This window comes from Dermacentor andersoni, chromosome 9, assembly GCF_023375885.2.
Source record: "Dermacentor andersoni chromosome 9, qqDerAnde1_hic_scaffold, whole genome shotgun sequence".
Taxonomy (NCBI): domain Eukaryota; kingdom Metazoa; phylum Arthropoda; class Arachnida; order Ixodida; family Ixodidae; genus Dermacentor; species Dermacentor andersoni.
The window spans coordinates 125,416,328-125,434,411 of NC_092822.1; the positions used below are offsets into that span (position 1 = coordinate 125,416,328).

Consider the following 18,084-nt stretch of genomic DNA (forward strand, 5'->3'; position numbering starts at 1 on the left):
CATGAGATCATCATTTGCACTCACAAACTCGTCCATTGTTGATTCAAGAGCTTCCGGAAATTCTGACAGCTCGCTCCAAACTTCGGCAACACCAGCAACGGCTTCGTTGCATTCATCAGAATTTACAGTCATCACCAAGCATGCGGAAGCCGACATGGCTGAAGCAATTTCGGATGAACCACTCGTACATGACTGTGCGTATGCGTTGGGCGCCACGGGCACCGGGTCGCGAATATGGCCACTTTAGCCCTAATCTCCCCCTTATTCTTCAAGGTCATGCTGAGAGTGCTCCTCGGAATCTTGCACGCTGCGGGGACATCCGACTTCTCACCGTGTTAGACCCGATTTATGATTTCGAGCTTCACGAAGAAAGGCGAATTCTGCCACTCCATCATGGCTACACTGCGGGAGAAGGCCCACAAGGCGCACAGCAGCGAGACAACTCACAGTTTCGCCATCTTGCACGATGAGGGCACAAGAGTCTCTGATTGGCTGTCTGAGCAAGCGCTGCGAGTGGGCCAGGATCACTTTTTGCAGGGGGGTGTCGATGGCTCGTCCGAGGCAGTGGGGTCACGGTAGGGAGAGCAGTTGGATGGAGCCGCGCGGTCAGATTTCCCTGCCACCGCAAGGGAAAGCCTACTTCTGGAGGCACTTTTCAGCCGCGTGACGTTTGGGAGTCGCTGCTATTTTTGTTCAATGTAAGCGTAATTTTTGCTATGTATACTCATTGTAACTGTACTGTGTCCAGAAATTTTTCGATATATAGAATAATTCGATGTAAACGGGTTCGATATAGTCGGTTTCGACTGTATTCGCGGGCTTCTTTCGCGCTCGGAAATACTTTTATGTAGCACGTATTGAGCTACAGAAAGCTGTATTGGCAGTTTTTCATGTTGCTCTACAATTTTCTCATTGACATTGACACTTTTAATCAAGGTATGATATTTTAGAAGTTGATTAATTAAATAAGAATAATTAGCCAATTAGGTGGAATTTATCCTTATGCTGTTCCTTTACGCTGCATATTCGAATGTGATCAGCTTCATACACTGCCTGTCCTTCTGTTAGCAGTCGTGATGTTCTGAACTGCTGGTCAATGAATTGGTTGATGCTGAAGACTGGCAGAGTCACTGAAACCAAAATATGGCGATCATAATTAAGAGTGGGGAGCAAGGGATACACACTGGGCTTGTAGCGGGCTCACTTGGGGCGCAATCAGAGATCTTTGTTCAATACGTGTTCTGTTCGGTTGCTGCAACGTCACAATGTGGCAGTAAGCAAAATTTGTGAGAACGAGGCTGAGGGAGCAGCCAATCGGCAAGCGGTGAACTCCCTGGAAGTTTACTTCCCTCGTTTCTTGTCTGCTTGCAGACAGTATGCTACAAAATGAAATGTTTCTCGTCTTCCAATGAATGATTTCTTTATCTAAAAAATGTATTTTTTTCTTCTCAAGCTTAAACACGTTTTCAAATGATAATACGTGTGACTACTACAATTTATAACTATTAGTTTCTCTGTGTCGTCCCTAGGTGTTGTTGCGCGCAGCGAGGGAAACATAAAAGGAAAAAGAAAATACGGGAACAGTCGCGCACTTTTCAACACGCAACAACAACATTCCAGTGGCTCACTGGCACCCGATGATGGGGTCGAGTTCGCCGCACAACCAAACACACTATTTGTTTTGAGAAATGAAAGCGACACCGGAATTTGCTTTCTACCATTTCTTCAAACGCGTTTCATACCTCCACTGCTCTTGTTCCTGCTCAAGCAATGCCAATGCAACAGCTGAAGTTCCCATCGGAAGCGCCATTTTCTCGAATTAAACTATGAATTGGATCTGAATGTGCCACTCCGTGGCCGAAGCCGCCGTTTGGATCCAATCCAATACACCAGACGCGCCATGTGAAGCCGGTCTTGTAACGAGCGTATGATCACTCCAAACTTCCCAACTCCCATCGCACTCGGTGCCTAGCAGACGACGTGCTTGGTTGCAAGATGATTGACAGGAGCGTGTCATCATTTTGTGTTTGTGTTTCTTTGTCTCTGTCCCAGTAGTGCTGCGCCTTTTGAATAGCTATGAACCGACTCACCCAAATCAAAGTTTTACTGTCATTTTGACGTCACAAAAAACATGGCTGCGCCCCGCGGCAGTGACTTCGGTATGGAGTAGGGCAATCGCGTGCACAGGTAACCGAACAAACGCGCCGAAAAACGATCTCAGATCGCACCCTTGATGCATGCACATAAGTGAAAATACCTTGCACAGAGAAGTGCATATAGTGGAACCATGGATTAGAATGACAGAAAGCTGAGCTAGTTGGTAAGGATTCATTATGCAAAAAAGGTGATGGCATGCAGACAGGACACAAGAGAAGTGGAAGCGGCATTCGTGTTGTTCACTTCTCTTGTGTTCTGTCTGCACGCCATCACCTTTTTTGCATAATGAAGCATGGATTGAGGACACAAAAGATATGATCGGTTAAAGTTTCGCTTATTGAAACACATTGGCGATAAATCATTGCCCTGTGATAATTCTGGCAAAAGTGGCATGCCGCACTGGCCCAGCGAATGCTGCGAACAGTAGTGTTATTGCGCCAGGAGTGCATATGGCTACCTTTATTAAAGGTCATGTGGACTTAATAACTAATATCAAAGCATCGTATGCATCGCCATTTTAATTACGCACTGAAAACTAGGGCGAAGCGTTGCCGTGAATCACACATGGCAACCAACTCAACTTGAAATCTCGGTCAGAGATAGGTGTGCAAGAGATAGGTGCGTGCAATCACGCTTGCCTCAGTAAACATAAATGTACATGAGATGTGTGAGTGCTTCGAGTTTTAGATTACTAGGTAAATTTCATAACAGCTCCCATATACGCGAGTGGCCTCTTCACGTTCGTCATCCATGGCGCCACTTGCACACGCTCCGACGAGAGTGGACAATGCCTTACATTGACTTGCTAAGTACCTTTGTTGGCCTTCACTCAAGGTTGTTTTGCAGCTAAGACACGCACATTAAGCGCTTGCAAGACGAAAACAATGGTGGCTCAATGGGCTGAGCCACTGGAGACGTCGAACACTTCGCAATCGGTATCACATGATGACGTTTTCTACGTCACGGAGAGATTCCGCCGGCAGACGGCGCCAAACTAGAGAGTTTTAGCTTGTCCACTACTCAGGCAAACGGGGTCAGTTTTGGCGTATTGCCGGACCGTCGGGGGCATAAATGTGAGTGGCCGGAGTGGTGCAGCTGCCTGGTGGTGTAGAGCTCAATCAGACAAATGCAGAGCCAAAATTGCAGTAACCTACTATATTCTGCTTTGCTAATGGTACAAGTTTTCAGCAGTGGTGTAATGGTGAACACGATTACGCCGCTGTCTAAAATTTACACCCCAGCTCAGAAGAATATAGTAATTGGCTCTCTATTTATGTGGTTGATCTTTGCACCCCCTGCTGGCACCACCAATCTGGTCGCTCATGTTTACGCTCCCGCTCATCCAGCAAACCACTTGAACTTGCCGGATTACCTGAGGCACTAAAATTAGGGAGGTTCATCATAGAATGTTACTGCGCCTGCTGGAGAGAATGGGTTACTAAAGCCATTACTAAATACTTTAATGAATGTTGAGAAAAAGGGGAACTCCCCTCATCTTGGAGGCACCAAAGATAGTCTTCATCCTGAAACCGCGAAAGAAGCTTGACTTGCAGAACCTCAGGCCCATATCTTTCACCTCCTGCTTAAGAAAAGTGTTAGAGCATGTAATTCTGAGCAGGCTGCAGAGCCACATGGATGACAGGAATTACTTCCTGCACACTATGATAGGCTTTAGAGCAAATCTATCAACGCAAGACGTCATGCTAAGGCTCTCAGGAGAGGTTTTTCACCCTATTCACAGTAAAAGAACTAGAGCTGTCGTAGCCCTAGATCTAACAGAAGCCTTTGACAACATTAAGCATGAAGGAATCATGCTTGCATTGGAGGAATCATGCTTGCATTGGAGGAATTCGCACAAAACATACGACTATGTAAAAAAAGCCTTCCTTTCCGACAGGACTGCCAAAGTCCAGTTAGGGTCCATCGCATCTTCTACATTGCAACTTGGCAGCAAAGGAACCCCACAGGGATCAACACTATCCCCTTTCCTGCTTAACATCTATCTTATACTGCTAGCTACCGCACTTAGCACAATCTCTGGTTTAAGATACTCACTATACGCTGAAGATATCACGCTCTGGGCTGATACCAGAAATGATAGTAAGATAGAGGAAACACTACAAGCAGGAGTAGACCGAGTGTCATATCATGCGAATCAAATGGATCTCTCATGCTCCCCCCAAAAGTCAGAACTTCTGATTATAAGTACTCAACTACAAGCAAAAACAGCTTATCCAGACGTAAAGGTGATGGTAGATGGCACATACATACAAGAAGTGCAGGCTCTTAGAATCCCGTGTATGCACGTACAAAACAATGGAAAGAACGCAGTCACCCTGAACAAAATCATATGGTGTGTTAGCCACAACAAACAGGCTAATTAAGAAAGTGGCAAACATACGTAAAGACATGAAGAAGCAGATCTCAGGCAGCTTGTCCAAACCTTCGTCCTGAGCCGGATAGTATATACCCTTCCTTACCTGCACGGCTGAAAAAAAGAAAATCGACTGCCTAATTAGGCAATCATATAAATCAGCCATTCACCTCCCTAGATACATGGCTATTGAGAAGCTCCTAGAACTGGGAATCCACAATACCCTAGAGGAGCTGGCCGAGGCACACAATCTAGCCCAGCTGGAATATGAAACTGAAATAGGAAGACACATACTGGAGGATCTGAGGATCCGATATGGATCCACACACACCTCCATATGTAAACTTCCACCAGTTTGCCACAGAAATTTAAGGATAGACCCAATACCAAAAAACATGCTTCCTGAACATCATACGGACAGAAGGAGAGCAAGAGCTAAAGTGCATAAACACTAGTCATATGAATCACAATTATTTAAGAACTAATTTACCAACTGCCATTTTCTTCTAGTATTATTACCGCCTTGTTGAACTTGATCTTGATAATAACTGAATTTTGCATTTTTAAGAAGTGTGGGTAAAGTGTTTGAATAATGCTTATATTGTGCTTTAAGGCACGTGTTGAAATGCTGGTGCTTTTGTTTTTTTGTAGAGGTTGTCCTTTTTTCTTAAACAACATAAGAGAGAATTTGATAGCCAGGGGCGAAGCGGAGCAGGATTACTTCGCTTTGAGGACAGCATGGTAGTGCATGATCTCACGGCAGTATTAATAATGTTGGTGAGTTTGGTCAACACAACATCAGGATCTAGAGCTTCAAGAACTGACAACCAGTCTGCATCTTCAATAATTTTAGTGTATTTAATGTTATCAAAATAGGTTATGAATTTCCATTTATTTACTGGCATCGATGACCGCTCAACAACTGTGTGTGATACTCGTCTGGCTGTTTCTGCAATCTCGGAGCCAGCCGTGAACGTGACTGGTGGCACAGAAGAGGCTGCTGCGAACAGTCCCAACTCGGCATGCAGCGTGCCTCACTTGCGAAGAAGCTCCATGAGCCACAAGCCAGTGCAGTCCTACTCTGCATAATGCTTTTCTTGAATGATATCAGGGGGGCAGGAGGACTGTTGCGGTTTCGTTTTAGATGGCCGGCCGCTGCTTGGCACCACCTGGGCCATCCTGTAAAGGCGGAGAAAAAAAAAAGAAGAAAGAAACACGGGGTCCGTTTTCAAGTGCGATCCCAAGTGTACGGTCGTGCTGTAGTTCATGTCATGGGTTCCTGTTCCTTGGGCATAACCGTTGAAGGCGACCCTCAGAGTTGGTCCTCCTCTCGGAACTGCTCGGCCACACTCGTAACAGGTTTGGTACCGAAATGAGAAACTGAGTGCACGCCGGTATTTTCGTGTGAGACAGGCGGGCGAGTATTGCGATAAAACTGCCATTGGGGGCAGATATATATATATTGTTCTCGATTGCGCGCACCTCGTGCATTTTCTTGTTTGCATGGGATCTAGCAACCGGAAAACGTATCATACAATCATAGTTTGGTGACGTACTGAACGTTGGTTCCGAAAAATTGTGTTTTCCAGGAACATATGAACCAACAAAAAATAAGCGTAACTCTATTGAGTCATTTTCGTGTTCGCGATTGCGAAGTTGGCGCTGGGAAAACTTGTGTAACGGGAACGCATCAGTGAGGTTATAGTGTAGTTTTTCTTATGTATATAGCCAGCTTTGTGGATGTCTCGTGTGTATAGGGTTTATGCCGTGAGAGTTTAGTTGACTGTTCAAAAGGTTGGGGTTAGATTGTTTCTTGGGATAAACATTCTTTAACATGTGTGCTTTGTGTCTCTGTTCATTTCTGGAGTGCTGAAATTTGTGACAGTTCGCAAGCCTGCTACGATTTGTTTTTCCTGCCCCATCACAAATTTTTGTAATCTGGAAATGGAGTGGGACAGTACACCAGCCTTAGTGAAGGAGTTAAGTTTTTCGAAGGACAACGCCTTGAAATTTATTGAACAACAGAGCGATATCTTCCAAAAGGAGCATGGGGCCGAACATGCTGAAGCGTGGGAAGTGCATGCTAGGGAAAATAAATTTTTGAACTTAAACTGAAATTGGTACCAGCAACAGAGTGTCACCGTGATGTCGAGAGTGTGGTGTCCTCCGGCTCGCAATCTCCAAAAGCCAGCAAAATGTGTTCGCGAATGTTCATGACATCTTTGGATGAAAAGTGTGACGACTTGGATGCATACTTGCACCGTTTCGAAAGGATAGCCCTCGGACAAGGCTGGGATTGGAGCGAATGGGCCACAGCCTGGTGGGTGAGGCACTGAGTGTCTTCGGGAGGATGACTGCCTACGACTCCCTGAATTATGACAGGGCACTGCTGCAAAGCTTCCAAAACTGCAAGCCAGAAGACGCAGAAACAGGAAAACAATTTATGTGCCACCTATGAAGTTCTTTTGACCGGTAGATGGAAATGGCTGATATTGCGAAAACTTATGAGGGGGTTTGCGATTGCATGGTTAGTGAGCAATTCCCGGCTTGCTGTAGCCCTAATCTGTGTGTTTTCCTAAGGGAGAGAAAGCTGGGTTCACTCAACGATATAGCAGAACAAGCTGATCAGTTTTTGGAGGCACAGGGGTTAACCCTTTGAGGGTCGATTTTTTTTCGCCATATGCGACCGCCCAGAGTCGATTTTTTTTATTGCAGATTCCAATTCTTCTTATAAACTTATTTCGAAAAAAATTTACCGTAATTTTTCTAGGGTGACCGTAAAGTGAGAAAAAAATCTTTTGCGTTGGTATATATGCACTCTTCATTCATGAATAACAACAATAAAGAAATAAACTTATCAGAATTAAAAATTTTATGCATACTTATGCACATAGTTCAAGGCTTTGAAGATCCACACACGAGAATATTTCGCAAGTCTCAAATGTTCCTGCTCTCGCACTAATACGTAGGTCCATAGCGTAATAGAACTGCGTAGGTGCGCGCACTCAAGAAAACTGTTTGGTTGTGTGCCCATCAAAAAAAGCAACACGTGTGACAAACTTCCACTAATCTTCATCTTATCGCCAACCAGCTAGGGCAATTAGTTTTTGCGAGTCTTAAAAAAAAGAAAAGAAACGGAAACGCATGCACGGCGGCATCCTTCCTCCTTGTGAGCACTAAATGAGCGAGAAACAAGCGGTCGCCCTTTGAACGATTAATAATGAGATAGCCATCACTTTTGCAAGCGCAAAAAGCCAAAACCGCCCGCGAAACAAAATCCAAACGGCCGCCCGCCCGCGCCCGCGCAAATGCGTGAGCGGTAGTATATAGATGCACGGGAGCAAAGTAGCGCTAAAACAAACCATGCAGCGAAAACCGAGAGAGGGAGACGCGCGAAAAAAATTCCCTGTATCCCCACATAGTGACAGCACATGACAGAAAAGAAAAAGTTAGGAAATTGGCACGCTTTTTAAACGTACAGATGGGGCCGTAATTATATACGGCATCGACCATTTTCAGACTCGTTTGCGGCGCCGTATATTTACGTCATTGACCGTCAAAGGGTTAAGAAACCTAGAAAAAATGAAAGGGGACCTAGCCAGAGAGACTACATAAGGCAAAATATGAACCTCAGGAAAGCATGCGCCTGCCCCAGCTGAACTGTTTCCTATGTAACTGTACCGGCCATCATGTGGTCAACTGCTGTGCAGGTGAGAGCAGCTTCCAGGCATGAGAATTTGGTGGAACAGGCAACAGAAGAGGGCATAGCACAGAACAATGTAGAGTGCGCCTGGAAGATTGAGTTGCAGCACTGGTAGCTCCGAACGAAAGGTGCAAAAGATTAGCTGAAGAAACCAGAGACTCTGAGATTGCTAGTAGAGCAAGAGCACAAATCTTTTACTGCACATAAAAATACGCCAGTCGTAGAGGGAGAAATAAATGACAAGCGAGTGTCTGTGCTTCGTGACACAGGCACAAGTACGGTATTAGTCAGGAGAAGCTTAGTTAAGTATGGTGAAATAACTGGAAAGACAACATTAGTGATCCTTGTAGATGGGACAAAGAGGTGGCTCTCTGAAGCTAAGATAGTGCTAGACACCCTAATACTAAGGGCTAATAACCACTATGTGTGTTGAGCAACCTTTGTATGACATCATCTCGGGAAACGTGCCTGGCATGTGAGATGTTGATGAGCCCTTTTTAAATGACAAATACAAGTTTAACGGAGAAAGTAATTGAACGGGGCATAACAACACCAAAGAGTCACTGAAGGCAGAGGTTTCGGCTGCAGTGTGGACAGTCATCGCAGATAGTAGTAGTAAAGAAAGGCAAGCAGTTAAGGCAGCTTTAATTCACAAAAACGTACGATTTCCACCCTGACAGTTGGCCAAGCAGCAAATAGAGGACAAGTCCATTTGGTATGCATTTAACAGAATTGGCCAGGCACGAATGAGAGAAGGGAAGTGAACAACAGTACAGTACGAAGTAGAAGGCTCTTCTACAGGAGACGTTTGAGCAGCACGCTGCCAGTGCAGCTAATGGCTCTGGTCAGGCATCGACAAAGTGTATTGAAAAATTATCACGAGAATGGGAGTACTGGACTCAGAGAAATCAAGTGCAATATGACAAACAACCCTAACAGAGAAGGTTTTTGGCCAGGCATCCATAAAGATGCGAAGAGTTTGCAAATTTTGTTGGGGGGAGGGGGGGGGGCAAACGACCTCTAAAATTCTGGGAAGGCCGATAAGAAAATGTGCAGATGACAAACAGGGACACAGTGAAACTTTCAGGTTGAGCTTTCGAGCTGTATTATTATTTGTGTGGCAAGTAGACCCCTGTCATGTGTTATAGGAGATCAGTCGTTTGGTGCCGTGAGGTGATATATGGACAGTGAATGCAGAGTTGTGTTGTGATCATTCCTTGTGAACTGGGTGTGTCAAACTGAGGCATGTGGTGAGCAGTTTTTGTGGAAGAAACACTTCATATGGGGGCCCATCGTCACAAATTTTGGCACTCCAGAAATGGACAGGGACACAATGCAAAGACGTTGACGAACATTTATCCCAAGAAACAATTCTAACCCAAAACAAATGAACAGCAACACACAAGAGACATTCACAAAACTAGCTATATACATAAGAAGAACAAATTATATCTGTATACTGTTCCTAGTTTTACTAGCCAAGTGACACATAGTCCCAAAGAGTCCTGACCGTTATAGTAGTGGTGAACGTTGACCCGATGTAAGATGTCTGCCTGCTTAATTTCGACTTGGCATAGACGTCGACCTCTGTTGCAAGCGACGGGGTTGTGGTCCTCAGATTTTGAGACCCGCGTGGCACAGGGCGCTGTTTGGGTCGGTTGGGTATTGTGCCGCTGACGTAGCCAGGTGGTTATGGCAGCATGGGGCTGCTATAACCATAACAGTGGCCAGTTATGGCAGCATGGAGCTGGACCGGGGCCATGGAGCACTGCCCTGGCTACGTCGTTGGGGCTCAGGAGCTGGGGCTTCCAGTCTCCAGAGCACAGCCGGACATGCATCTGCCATGCTTTTCGTCCATGCTCCTCCATGCTACTGAAGGTTCCTCTGCCTCCGTCTTCTTTTTACTCATTTTTCTCTCTCTTGGACACGTGCTTCTCGCATCATGTGTCCACTCACCGTTTTGCCGACTGGCATCATTGTCTTTTTCACATATTTGCATGTGCTTTGTCGGTGACTCGTGACAAACAGCCAGGCTTGACTTTTTTGTTACTGTTGTAGTATAAGTGGATTCAAAGCTGGATGTGTTTGTGTGGAAGGCAGAGAATATGATGACGACAAATATATGCATGTCATGCCCCCATTCTCCATCACTTGTCCTCCTCACTGTCACTGAACATTGCGTGCTATCGACTCATGTGGATGCACTGCATCAAATTTAGGTGAATGAGCAAGGGAATACCTTGTGTAGGCCATGTTTTCAGACATGAAAGCAGCAAAAATGCAAATACCAGGTCAGGCAGCTGTTACTTTTGTTTGCATGGCAATCTGCAGTTATCGCTGTCATGTTGCATGTGGGCAACTTGTGTCTGACTACTGAACCTGGTTAACTCATGCAGGTGTTGATGAAGGACGTGATGACTCCAGCACCTCCGGAGGAGGTGCGTGCCATCATTAAAAAGTGCTTGGAGAATGCGGCCCTCGTCAACTATACCCGCATCTCAGAGCAGGCCAAACTACAAGGTGGGTGTCTGGCAAAGTCCTGAGGCCTGCTGTACTTGTCCCAGATCATCACTTGCATTTTATTAGGGCCACTCACAATGATTAGATAAGCAATATTCTTTTTGTGTATTATAGAATGAGCTAGAATTAAGAGCATGAGAAAACAGAGTGCTGCGGTATTGTCACGTTGTAGTCACGGGGAAGAATGCAGCAGCAAAAACTGTGAATAACTTGGGGAGGATAAAGCTCTTGGAGTTCTTCGTCATCCCTTTATTCCAATGTCATTTTGTCGAAGTTGATCGAATTTGAATGCAAAGTTATGTTGCTCATTTGTGCACGTGAAAGTGCATCAGCTGCGGCGTTGTCAGAACTGGTGACATGGCGAATATGAGTGCAGCGTTCTGATATGAATGCCAGTTGTCAAATTTCTCTTGGCGACAATCCATCTGATTTGGTCGTGAAAGCGTAGGTTAGTGGCTTGTGATCAGTGAGAGTGTAGAAAGACCTGACCTCCAAAATGTGGCAGAAATATTTCACTTCCTTATAGTGAAAAAATTGCTTTACTTCTTTATAGATAGCGAGTGACCCATGTCTGCAGGTGCTGTACCAGGTTTGTGCAGGGCAGAGCATTTTTGAAAAGAATGCAAGAGGCTTGCACTCATTCTCAATGTATTGCTGCAGTATGGCACTGACAACATTGAGGGAAGTGTCTGCCATAAGGTGGGTCCTAGTGTGAGGCTGCAGATGAGTGAGAAGAGCTGCGCTCGCCAGATGATTCTTGATTGTGTTCAAGGCGGCGTGAGCCTCATCCATCCACTCCAACGGTGCTGTGCCTGGTCTGGGTGTTGAGAGATCTTTTAACAGCCTCAGTGTGCGCACACCAGCTTATATGAAACAGCGATGGAAGTTAACCAGTCCAAGAAATTGTCAAAGTTTTCACTTGTTTACCAGCAGAGGGAAGTTTTTGACAGCTTGTATTTTGCCATTCAGTGGTTGTATACCATCACACATGATGCGACGTCCCAAAAAGTTGATTTCTGCTGCTCCGAAGAGGCATTTGTCTGGGTTGACCACAATTTTGTGTTTATCCAGGCGAGAGAATAATTGCCGCAAATGGGCTATATGTTCTTCAACCGAAGTACTAGCGACCAGGATGTCTTTGACGTATGCATAGCAGAAATGCAAGCCTCAGGTCACCTAATCGATAAACCGCTGGAAAGTCTGCGATGCACTATGCAATCCAAAGGGAATTCTGGTGTACTCAAATAAACCAAAGGGTGTCGGGACTGCTGTCTTGGAAATATCAGCCTCTTCCACCGGTATTCGGTGATAAGCTTTGATGGGGTCAATTTTGGAGAACACAGTGGCTCTGTGCAGTGTTCCCACCATAGAGTTTCCTACAATATACTAGAGGGAACTCTGGCGCTGCAGTCGTTGTCCTACCATGGGAATGATGGGAAGTACATGGATTTGTCTGATCTTTGTGCTTGTGGATTCAGATGTTCTTGTGGCTTTGTATGTTACGCTATATATAAATCTTATTGTCATAAATTTCAAGGCAATCTATACTCTTCGAAGTGCAGAAGACGCCGCGAACACACACAGTCGCTACTAATTGCAACCATTGAGCTTGTCAAAGGGGCCAAATCGAAATGCACCAAGCGTCTCAAGGCGTTTCATGCCCACAATAAATTCGTTAGGGTGTTTCACATCGCTTGTCGATACATGCATCCGTGGCTTAATGGTTTCAATATCCGGCCTCTGTGCTAGAGGTCCTGTGTTGAAATCCTGCCATCGGACAAATTTAATAATGTTTATTTAATTACTTATTACGCAGTACATTGTTGAAAATGACGAGTTTACAAAGTCACAAAGCCGTTTGAAGCCAGGAGGACGAAATTTAGGCAAATCCATGTACTTCCCATAATTCCCATGCTGGTACAAGCGCTCCTATTGCAGCTCCCATAGACACTAATGCCAGAGTTCCCTCTAGCAACCCTTGTATGAAAACTCTGTGGTTCCCACAAAGTCATCCAAAATGGGCGACTGGATAGCAGTCTGGCTGTGTTACCTTGTTGAGGGAATGGTAGTCACCGCATGGGTGTCAGCCGACTGGAGTAGACTTTGGGACTAAGTGGAGTGGGGATGACCACGGGCTTGAGGATGGGTGCACAATACCGAGTTGGAGCATATGCTCAAATTCTCGTCGAGCAATGTTCAGCCCCTCAGGTGGCAGGCGGCAAAGATGGGCATGCACTGAGGGTCTCGAAGTCACGATGTGATGTGTAACGCTGTGCTTGACCGGACATGTGGTGTTGACAGGAGATGTGAGGCAAGGAAAGTCTTTCAATAAGTCTGTGAATTCGAAGCGAACATTCGGTCTTTCCGGTCGAAGGAGCGTTGCCCTCATCATATCCGTGCAGGATGTGATGCCGTGAATGCTCAAGTGCATTGTAGCATCTCATGGCCAGTAGTTCAGCATGTCTACAAGAAATCTGAAGTAGCGAAGAAAATCTGCTCTGTTGATTGCGTGCTTCACGTTTGCCACAATGAATATCTAACGAATGGTTCGGCACAGCCCAAAGTCCATCGTTAGAGATTGAAGCCGATATGTTGCAATTCATGTGGCTTTCACGGCTTGCAAATTGCATGTGGGGTGGCCTTGGCGATCTGCACACGTCGCTGGAATCGCAGTGACCTCGGCACCTGTGTCCACCAAGAAATGGGTTTTTTATACTTTGTCCACGACATAAAATAAGTGGTATTTGCATTGGCCGTATACTTGAGACAGAAACTTCCATGAAGTAGGTGGGTTATTGTTTTTAGATGGCATTTGCTGATTTATTGAAAAGCAAACTTTTTTGGAAGTGGACATTTCGACAGGTGTTTGATGATGAGCTTTCTTGACGCAGCCGGTAGCAGATGAGAAGCGGTGTGCAATTGGGCCTGGTGCACCAGCCACCTTTAGTGCTCGGCCAGCATGTTTTCCTGATGGGCGCAGGGCATCATGCACTTGCTTGTATTTTCTCCAAAGTGACGATGGTACCAGCAGATGCATGCAATGTCAGAAGAGGGAGACGACACGCGGTTGCATGAGATGGAGCACAGGCACCTTTCTCGTTGGTTCTTCAATGCTTCAACAGTGTGTGCAGTCCACTGGACTTCTTCCTTAAATGACTTGAATTCCGTGATGGGATTCCCCATCACTGAATCGGGAGAAGCTTCACTCACTTTTGCTGTGCTGTCAAAAACAGAAATCTCCAATGCCACAACCTCCAGCACCCTGTCTGCAAGGAGCAGCGAGGTCATCAGGGGGCAAATCCCCCGCTGCTGCTAGAACCATACACACATTTGCAGGGACGCGCTGTAGAAACAGTTGACAGAGGAGGCAGTCGTCCATCTTCGACGCCTTCTCCCCCAAAAGCTGACATGTGCCGCATAGTAACTGTGATGGTTTGCGGTCGCCCAAGTCTTGTACCATTAGGAGCTGTTGCAGGCACTTTTGCTTGGAGCAGGCGATGCTCTGGTTGAGCTCCTGTTTCAGCGTGTTGTACGGCTGCTTGGTTGGAGGGGTGATGAAAATGTCGCATACCTCAGCTGCTTCGCTTGGTATTAGAGCTGCAATAATGTGATGAAATTTTCTATCTTGGGACATGATTCTCCTGGTTGGAAATTGGGCTTCCACTTGCGCTAACCAAAGAACAGGGTCTGCAGGCCAGAAACACGGGAGCTTTAGAGCGACGGCCGAGACGGCAGGATGTTCCTGTGGTTCGTGGAGTCTCTCCATCGGAGGAGCATCAGTGGTCGCCATTCCGCTTATCATTGTTGTTTTTGCAATGAGCTGGCTAGCTGTCCAGGACATTTGAAAGCTGTAGTGCTTGCTTTTCAAAACTCCGGATCACCAGTTATGTGGAGGATAATTATATGGCCGTGTTAAACTGTTTAACTATTTATTTAATACGTATACATGATTGTGCGGCAAAAGACCTGTGAGCGCATCTGTTCTCATCAGAAGCATATGGTCTACTCCCTGGGTCTGCACATAACCTAATCTAGAGTGTACTAGACAATGGTCGAGTGAGCCGAATGACACTCTCCCGCTGAGGCGCCACGTGTAGAAAAATTGTGCGTGGGCGCTGCAAGTGAACTGTATTGCAGCGGAGATGCGCTTTGTGGCATATTCAACGTAATTTCGCTGCGGGCGCTGAGGCTGATTGCATGTGTGCGCTCTTATAATGGTGCTTTATTTCAACTGCAAATTTATATTGACACCTTTTTGCTATGTATACTTATTTGAGGCCTACAACATGAAATGTTATGCAGCATGACGCCCTCAATTTTCCTGTCATTGTCAAGTGTGCCTTCTGCTAGCGAGCGTGCGTTCGTTGTGTGGATGCTGGTGGATGCCAAGTTTTTCTTGCAGAAAATCTGGGCAGTACAATTATTTTATGGTTTTACTTGCTTTGGTGCGCCCGTGGCTCTTTTCAGCTGGTACCAATTGCAGTTTTAGCCAGGTGAACTGCCATTTTTAACACTGTTTTCCATAGGCAGAATGTTTTCATTTTTTCAGAGGGTGCTGGGGCCCCGCCAGCTTCCCCCCCCCCCCACACACACGTGTGTGTGTGTGTATATATCTATACAGGGTGCCCCAGCTAACGTGGACCAAGATTTTGAAAAAACCCATGCATTCCGCAGAACAGGAATTGTGTGGATGTTGTTAGCATTTCTCTAAACTTTCAGTACCTTGTTTTTGCTCATCCTTTTTTAAGTAATTAGCGGAGATAAATTAACTTTTTAAATATAGCTTGAAACGTTCAGGCGTCATAGGAAAGTTGTGGAGCTTCACAAATACTGCCTAACCCAGGTACTTCCAACGAGATAGACTTAGCGTGGCCGTTTTTATTCGGGAAAAACTAAAGCCCGCAGAGTTTAAGAAATGCCACGTGACAGCGCGCTCTGTGCACCCGAATGCGCCGCGATTACAGTGCTGTCATGAGTGATTTGTAAAAACATTGGCAGCGCCGCGCCTTCCCTTCACTTACGAGAAAGGGCTTCAACCTTTGCTTGGCTCTGACATTACCAGCAGCGGCTGGCAACGGCGCTCCGAAAAAGCGCTTCGTCAGCAGCGGCTTGTGCCTGTCGCATAACAACGCGCCGTCATCAGCCGTTTATTCCGATATGACGAGAAGATAAATTTTTTTTCCAGCATTCAAGTCGATGCGAAATAACAAAATACACACAAAACATGCATCATACATTTGGAACCTGTGCGAGAGAGAGCGTCATTTGTTACAGTGCCGCTTTTCTTCAAAGCTGTGCCAGCGGCCAGATGCATGTGGGCTCGACTGTGTATTACTGTCGTGCCGCGCAACCGTTTCAAAATATTTGTTTGCAGTGCCTAAGGCATGCCCTATTCAAACGAGCAGAAGGCGAACATGGTCTTAGCCTTATGAGCGGCATGGGGCAACAAGAGGGAAGCTGCCAAGGTATACCGAAATTGGCAATGTGGGGGAAGACCTAGCGCGAACACAATTATGAGGAGTTACTTGACGCTGAATGAAATGGGTAGCTTTAAATAGACACGGCACAGAAAGGGGACCATCAGTGAAGAGGCTGAAGGAGACATTTTGGCTTTTATGACTGCAAACCCTTGATTAAAATGGCGTATGGTTTACTGACAAGAAGCGAGGTTCAAAACATCAGGCATTCTTTTTATTCTTTCCCGTTCAGGTAGCCCCCGGCTGCACGTGCTCGTAATTACGGGCTCCCTCCAGGAAGGAGGCGCTTCTTCTTCTTTGATCCGAGACTGTGCTGAGATTAATTCAACACACTCCCGGCCGCCAAATCAGTCGTTCAGCTTGAGCAAATAAAGGTTTTGTATTGGTCTGGTGGTAATAACTCCTTGCTGTTGTTGAATCTTGCAAGAGCAGACATGGCCATCAACACCCTCTTAGACTTCAAGAACCCTTGCGAGTTTCCACATTTGTCGAGGTAATTTCTCGGCGTGGGCTATGACGATATCTCCTGTCTTTATTTCATTGGTGGGTCTCTCATGGGAAAAGTACGTTGATCGAAGTTGCAGCAGATATTCTTTCATCCACCTCTTCCAGAAGTTCTCAGGCGTTTCCTGTAGGCGTGTTGTCAGACAGCTTCGTAACGTCCACTGACACGTCGTTGCTGCCCTGTGGTAGCGTCATTAGTCTCCGTCCTATGATGAGGTCTGCTGGTGTTAATGCCCCAGGTTCTTCGCTGTCCGACTCAACGTAGGTGAGAGGCCTCGAGTTCATGACCGCTTCGACTCCCGTAAGCACAGTCGTCAGCTCTTCAAAGTTAAGTTGAGCTTTGCCGAGAACCTTTCTCAGTGGAAGCTTGATCGTCCTAACTAGACGCTCCCACCAGCCGCCCACCATGGTGCGCTGGGAAGAATAAACTTCCAAGTGATACTGTTCTGGCTCAAGTATGCCGTTACGTCCTCTTGGGAAAGCAACTTAAAAAGCTTCTCTAGGTCTTTTGACGTCTTCTTAAATGTTCTTGTGTTGTCTGAATAAATCACGCGAGGTAGACCCCTTCGCGCTACAGAGCGTCGTAAAGACATGAGGAATGCTTCTGAGGTCATGCTTGAAACCAGTTCCAGGTGCGCTGCTCAGGATGTGGCACATGCGAAGAGCGCTATGTAACATTTTGTTTCTCCCGCTCGAGTCACAACAAATAGTGGTCGTGCAAAGTGAACTCCAGTGACTTCGAATGGGTTCGTCGGCCTTACATAATGTCGTGCTATAGGAGCAGTTGGAGCGTCGCCAGGGCCAATTCTGAAATGTCTGCACGTATAGCAGCCGTGTATGACTTTCTTCACTATTGTTCTTGCCCGGCAGATCCAATAGTTCTCTCGCTACTGTGACAGGGTGTCTCTCACGCTTCTATGTAGTATTTCGCAGTGTGCTCGCATTGTCAGTAACGTAGAAAAGTGATGATCGTGCGGGAGGATGACTGGGTGTTTTACCTCCTCAGATGCGTCAATGTGCAACAGGTGCCCGTCGACCTGGAGGATGCTGTCGACATCCAACAACGGGTTGAGGTCTTTAATGCGAGAGGTTGCCTTTGCTGATGTACCTGTTGAAATCGAACTTATATCTTCGCTGAAGGCTTGCTTCTGTACATGTCTGATCCAATATTTTTCTGCTTCGGGAATCTCTTCGGCTACTAGAAAACGAGTATGTGCTCTGTTTTTAAATCGGCAGTGTTTGACGAATCTGAATTTCCATGCAGTGACCCTGAGCAGCTTTTCGATTCTGCTGTAGCTGTCAGTGTCCAGAATCGATGTCAACTTTGGGTAGTATTTTATCAGGTTTGC

General features: G+C 46.1%; 1 protein-coding gene across 8 annotated transcripts in view; it reads left to right on the forward strand.

Moving 5' to 3' along the window:
• Cadps (calcium-dependent secretion activator 1) overlaps positions 1 to 18,084 on the forward strand; it is a 468,212-nt gene that overhangs the window by 202,477 nt on the left and 247,651 nt on the right. For all 8 annotated transcript variants that reach the window (XM_055069950.2, XM_055069951.2, XM_055069952.1 and 5 more), the window contains one exon: positions 10,631 to 10,754. In XM_055069950.2, coding sequence (XP_054925925.1) covers positions 10,631 to 10,754 — 124 coding nt within the window. The remainder of the gene's footprint in view (positions 1 to 10,630; positions 10,755 to 18,084) is intronic.